The 6,327-nt window shown below is 41.3% G+C and overlaps 1 protein-coding gene across 1 annotated transcript; it reads left to right on the top strand.

The window, feature by feature from the left end:
• The first annotated feature begins 5,036 nt into the window (after positions 1 to 5,036).
• On the top strand, positions 5,037 to 5,957 carry LOC132243783 (olfactory receptor 6F1-like). Its single transcript, XM_059714173.1, has one exon. The coding sequence runs from the start codon at positions 5,037 to 5,039 to the stop codon at positions 5,955 to 5,957; it is 921 nt and encodes a 306-aa protein (XP_059570156.1).
• The last annotated feature ends 370 nt before the right edge of the window (positions 5,958 to 6,327 follow it).

The raw sequence follows: 6,327 nt of genomic DNA, 5'->3' as shown, positions 1-6,327 counted from the left end.
CTTCTCTTCTCCAGACTAGTTCTTTCATTCTTTCCTCATAATCCTTGCTTCCCAGGCCCTGAATCACTTTTTCAATTGACTTTGGATCAGGCCCTATGAGGACAATATTTTTAGCAATTTACATTTTGTCCATGATCCTGCAGGGCTTTTCCAGCATTCTTATTTATGCACTAACACTTTATTGCTTTCAGTTTTTCATGTGTTTTAAAAGGGATGGTGCCCAACAGGACATCATCTGTATTTGCATGAACAGCTGTAGGGCCTCCTGAGATATGGGACAAAGTTCTAAGTTCAGTCCCAAAGTCTGTATCTGTTCTGAAATGGTAGGGTTTCCACAGCAGTGCTATTGGTCTTCATACAGGTACACAGTGAATAGATTTGGTACTGCTAGATGGGGGTCAATACTATTATTATAGGACCAGTAATGTTCACTACCCTGTGATTCAAATGTTTGTCTTTCTGAAGAATCTTCTTGTTCCCAGTGAGTTGGTGGAAGGGTCAAGTTGTAGATGGGGAAACCAAGGCACAGAGAAAGGCTGAAGTAAACCATTGAAACCCCCACACTGTAGGAAGTATTTAGCAAAGGCAGGAGGAAATCCTAACTGTATGACTGTCCTGCATGTTTCAGAGAAGCCTGTGAAATTCTCTTGAGCTTAAAATCTCAAAGGCTCTGCAAATAGAAGACCAATACAAAACAGCCTCCCTCTTACAACCAATTTGAGTTCCATTTCATTAACGAGGTAAGTACAGGTAAACAGGCTGGATGGCGATGGAAAGTTTAACTTGCTGATGGAAGAAGGATGTAATTTGCTACTGTATTTTGTCTTGGAAGTGTTAGGTTTTCTTTTATATTAATACCATTCTATACCAACATCAAGATGTTTCACTATGGAGGAAGGCCAGCATGTGTCCAGGTCTTTTTTAACATCTAGAATTATGTAATTTAGCTTTAATATACTTGAGGACTAGGCATCTATAATCAGTTCGTGTTGATGGGAACCAAGCTTTATGATGCATCATTTATTAACAACCAATGTCAATGTGCTTTGGAGAGACAATAAAATGATGGCAAGTAGGGAAAGTGTGTACAGACAAGGTCCTGTAACAAAGATGGTAGGTGTAAACCACTACCTAGATTCAGCTTCCAATGGAACTAGAGTTTAGTGTATTAATAAATAGGCATATGCATTTTGGTGACATTAAGTCAAAATCCTTTTACCACTCTAAAACTTTGCCCTATCTCAGATTACCCGACAGATTCTGACAGAATAACTATATTGCTTCTCTTTAATACAGCATAAAATTTGAAAGGAAGTACAGATCTTTGTGAACAGTGTAGATCACATTTGAACTACTTTTCTAATCATTTTGGGGCCAAATTAAAACATTTCCCTTTGTTTTAAATTTTAAAATTGGTGGAAGGAGGGAGTTATCATAAAATAAAAAACTTAAGATTTTTTCATTTAAGCACATGTTCAGCATTCTAGACTCAGAATTGGAGTCTGAGATCCTGTTTTCTACCCTTATCATATTGCTTTGGCCAAAGCTATTCCTCAACCCACCTTATTTCTCTCACCTGTAAAATGGGGAAAACAATGCTTACCAAGAGCTCATCCACATTTGACTGAAGTTATTCATTTACACCCACATGTCTCAAAGCAGCCTTCTGGTGTATAGACACACAGGAGAATAACAGTCATTCTGTACATAATACTATTTGGGTTGAAGAGCAATGCAAATGCAAGGGAAAAAAACAAATAAAGGATAAATGTTACAGATAAGCAATTTTCAAGGAGACATAAAGGAGCCAATCATCCAATCTCCAATTAATTTTATAAGGTTGGACCCCTGACTCCTTTAGACCCCTATGAAAATTCCAGCTCACTGTAAAGATCAATGATTTTCTCTCTCTCTGCAAAAAAAAACCCTGATTTCTCTTCATTCCTTACAACAGTACCCTTTATACACCAAGACAATAATAATAATAATAATAATACAAATAGTATTACAAATAGTAAGAGGGTAGGCTGCAAGTCTTAAGAATTTGACTTGGTTGGTGTTGGTATTTGATTCCTAAGCTATTGTTTAAGTGCAAACTAGGTTACCAATGTATGAGTGGAAACTTACTGGAGTAAGGTGCAGAAGATGGGACCTTTTATGTGAAAGGCAAACTAAGAAGAACTTGTTCTCACTTTGGGAAGCTGTGTCTTTGTGGATAGTGGGGTCGGGGGGACTTTAGGCAGCAGTGAGCATCTTTTATGCTACTTCTGTATAGTAATAAGTTTTTTATCCTATGTGGTAGATTAGCCTATTACCAGAAGACAAACTTCTGAAATTTGGAGTTGGATTTTCAAGCCCTGATAAATGTCAGTGATGTTAAAGTAATATTGGCTTCTGTAGGACTTGCACTTCTAAATGAAGTGGCTTGGGAATCTTCTGACAAACCAGGTTTTTCTGGGAACCGCAGACTCGTTAAAGAAAACTATTTGAGTTTGTTTCAAAAAACACCTTAGGAATGTAAGAGCTTTGCTTGGTTTATTTCAAGTCTACCTAATGGGCTCTTGGAGATCCTGGGTTTGTAGGATCCATTACCTGACTGTGCAAACACCAGGCAAGCTAATGACCCCAAACAACCTAGGATCTTTGGTTCTGTGATAGGGCTGCTACATATGATAGACCAGAAATGAGGACATTTGGGCTACTAAAGTCCCTCCTGCAGAGACAGGAACCAAGACACATTGAGAGCCCTAGTTCTCCCAGAACCTTGTCTCTCTGCTCTTCTTTATGGAGCCTGGAAAATCTGAGGAAACACAGACTCGAGCTGTAGCTCTCAAGGCTGCCTGAGTATCCTCTGCGGAGCCAAGATCTTGGAGGCACTGGAGATAGGAGCTTCAAAACCATGTGGTCCGTACCCGAGCCAGGATACTTATAGCTGGCATCCCTATTTCAATGTCATTTGCCAAATTAAACCTTTTTAAAAATCTTGTTATATAATTCTTGAATAATATTATTTCTTCCCCTTGAAATTTTCAAAATGCTACAATCCAAATGTATACTTTTTTCTCCCATAATTTTAGAAATTAACAAAGAATTTAAATTCTAGCTTTAACCTGCTCTGCTTCTAAGTACTTATAAAAAATCCCACTCTTCATCCTGAGCAGGAACTTGTTAGGGTAGCACTATGTGGATTTTTGGGGAACATTAAAGCCTTGTTCCTGTTGCAGGTTTAATCTGTGTCTCAGCAAAGCTGCTGACCACAAGGCAGAATGATATATATTAAAAGTAACTTTGTGAATGCTTAGGCAAGTAGTTTTAACCATATAATAGTATTGTTGTGAGAGATATAACTTTTATATAGAAGATTTTGCTTATGTTAAGTAACCATCTTAATTGTGTTAACCATTTTTCTGGAAAGAGCAGCAAATAACTCTGTGCTGTGAACCAGCTACCGTGAGGAATGAGATAAGATACAGGGACCCAAAAAGGGTGGAAATGGTACAATCTGGGACAGAAAAACAGGTTGGAATGTGGAAGATAACGCATAACTGAGAAGAACATATGCGAAAGGGTGAATGGAGATTGGTAAAGAAACATCCAGAGGCCTCCCATTGACCAAAAGAAGGGAGTTCATGGCCTTAGACATGCACTCATAGCAAAAAGCCATGTACATGAATGGAATGCATAGGCAGTTCCATGCTAATGAAGCAAATAGTAAACAGAGGAGGAGCTTAAGGTGGGAGGAGAAATGGGTGGAACAAGAGGAGAGATGAACGTGGAGTGAATGTTAATTACCCTAAACCAAAATGTATAAATGTGGGAAAAAAACTATTGTTCAGTAAAGATCCCCTGGTTCATGGGCTGTCTGTCTGTAAGGGACCCTTGTCCAAAGCTGTCTCCATTCTGAATAAAGCTGTTGTGAGCAATGTGTGCTGGTGTTTGCTCCCTGCTTGCTCTGGCTAATGAGTAACAGGACCCATGAAGAATTGGATCATCTTCTCCCTAGTTGTTGGGCATCTCATGGAGTCAGGGTCTAACAGAAGCAAATCCCAGGACATCATTCTCCCATTATACTTGGCCTTGGTGAGGCCACAGCTGGAGTACTGCATCCAGTTTTGGGCTCCACAATTCAAAAAGGATGTGGAGAAGCTTGAGAGAGCCCAGAGTAGAGCCATGCACATGATCAGAGGTCAGGAAAACAGACCTTATGATGACAGGCTGAGATCCATGGGACTCTTCAGCCTAGAAAAGCGGAGGCTCAGGGGTGATCTGGTGGCCACCTATAAGTTTATCAGGTGTTCACCAGGATCTGGGGGAACATCTGTTTACCAGAGTGCCCCAAGGGATGACAAGGTTGAACGGTTACAAACTCCTCCATGACCATTTCGGGCTGAACATAAGGAAAAACTTCTTTACTGTCCGAGCCCCCAAGGTTTGGAATAGACTGCAGCCGGAGGTGGTTCAAGCACCTACTTTGAACACCTTCAGCAGACATTTGGATGTTTATCTTGCTGGGTTCCTATGATCCCTGCTGACTTCCTGCCCCTGGGGCAGGGGGCTGGACTTGATCTTCCGAGGTCCCTTCCAGCCCTAGTGTCTATGACTCTATGAAACAGAAATGATGGAAACTTCAAGGTTGGGTGGGAAGACAATGGACTATATATTGTTCCAACTATTGGGTATATTAGGAGACTCAGGCTACTCAAAGCAATTCCATTATACTCAGTTCAAGTCCCTGAAATTCCATGAATGCATTTCAAAATACATTTGTAATAATCTGTCATCTGAGGTGTTATACAGTCACAAGAAAATCAGCACAGAGGAAAAACTGTAACCCTTGCCATATTATTCCCTTGTGTGCAGTTGGCTGATGTTTTTACTCTGCTTCAGTAACACAAACTTGATTGGGTAATCATACTTGGACAGAACTTTTACATTAATGTTTGAGGAGGAAACAGTATTCAGAAGTCTGTTCCAGATGTTTAAATGCCTCATGATTTCTCATGTTTTCACAGGTGGATCCTGTGGCTGGGGTAGGCATGGGGAACCACACCAGTGTGCAAGAGTTCATCCTCCTGGGATTCCCTGGCACGTGGTACTTCCGCTTCTCCCTCAGTGTGGTGTTTTCTCTGATGTATGGCCTGACGGTCATAGGGAATGTGTCCATCATAGCCTTGGTGTGGACCGCCGCACATCTCCACACCCCCATGTACTACTTCCTCTGCAATCTATCCTTCCTGGAGATCTGGTACACCACAGCCTGTGTCCCCAAAGCTGTGGGTGTCCTGCTAGGGAACAGCCAAGCCATCTCTTTCACTGTTTGCATCTTGCAGTTGTTCCTTCTTCTCTCCTTGGGCTCTACAGAGTGTTTTCTGCTGGCTGTTATGGCCTATGACCGTTACCAGGCTATCTGCCACCCTCTGCACTATAGCTCCCTCATGAGCAACACCTTCTGCACTCAGCTGTCCTTTGGCTCATGGCTGGGTGGTTTTCTGGCTATCTCTGTGCTGGCATTCCTGGTATCCAGGCTGTCTTTCTGTAGCCCTAACATCATCAATCACTTTCTTTGTGACATAGATTCCTTGATAGCTCTGTCCTGCACTGACACTAGTCTTGTCGAGTTGGCAACATTCTTTGTGTCAATTATTGTTGTCGTGGCCTCATGTGCTGTAACCTTGATCTCCTACATGTATATAATCTCAACCATATTGAAAATCCGGTCAGCCCAAGGTCAGCAAAAAGCCTTTTCCACTTGCTCTGCCCATCTCACCGTTGTGACTATATGGTTTGGCTCCACCATTTTTCTGTATGTCAAGCCTTCTGCACCAAATTCATTGGACATGAACAAGCTCGTCAGCAGTTTTAATACTGTAATAACTCCACTGCTAAACCCTTTCATTTATACTTTAAGGAACAGAGAAGTGAAGCGAGCCTTGGGGAAGGCATTCAGTAGACTATGAAGTGGCTTTGAAATAGCGTGGGCAAAACATAAATATAGTCAAAAGGACTTTAAGTTACATCAAACTTCCTTGGAGGTCATCCCTACTAGAGATGGGAAATTAAAGGGAAAGAATAGTTTAAAGGGTAAGTAATCCCTTTTTACTTACAATGGAATTGGCCGCTAAATCCTATCTTAAACCTTAATGTAATATACTGTTTTAGTCTATAATAGGCTGCTGTTTGCTTATGACTCAGGGAAGACAGAGTCCTAAATATGATTAGCACTACTAGTGTGGGAGAAAGGCAGCCTGGAAGAGAAGGGCCTAGACCAGCCCAGACCCTGAGACCCAGTTGAGGGTTCCCAGGAATTACATGGGGATTTCTGGGTCT

Source organism: Alligator mississippiensis, chromosome 11, assembly GCF_030867095.1.
Source record: "Alligator mississippiensis isolate rAllMis1 chromosome 11, rAllMis1, whole genome shotgun sequence".
Taxonomy (NCBI): Eukaryota; Metazoa; Chordata; order Crocodylia; family Alligatoridae; genus Alligator; species Alligator mississippiensis.
This window is presented reverse-complemented; position numbering and strand designations above follow the sequence as displayed.

Excerpts from the sequence above, each read along its gene's own strand:
- LOC132243783 (XM_059714173.1), top strand. The coding sequence starts at position 5,037 with ATGGGGAACCACACCAGTGTGCAAGAGTTCATCCTCCTGGGATTCCCT.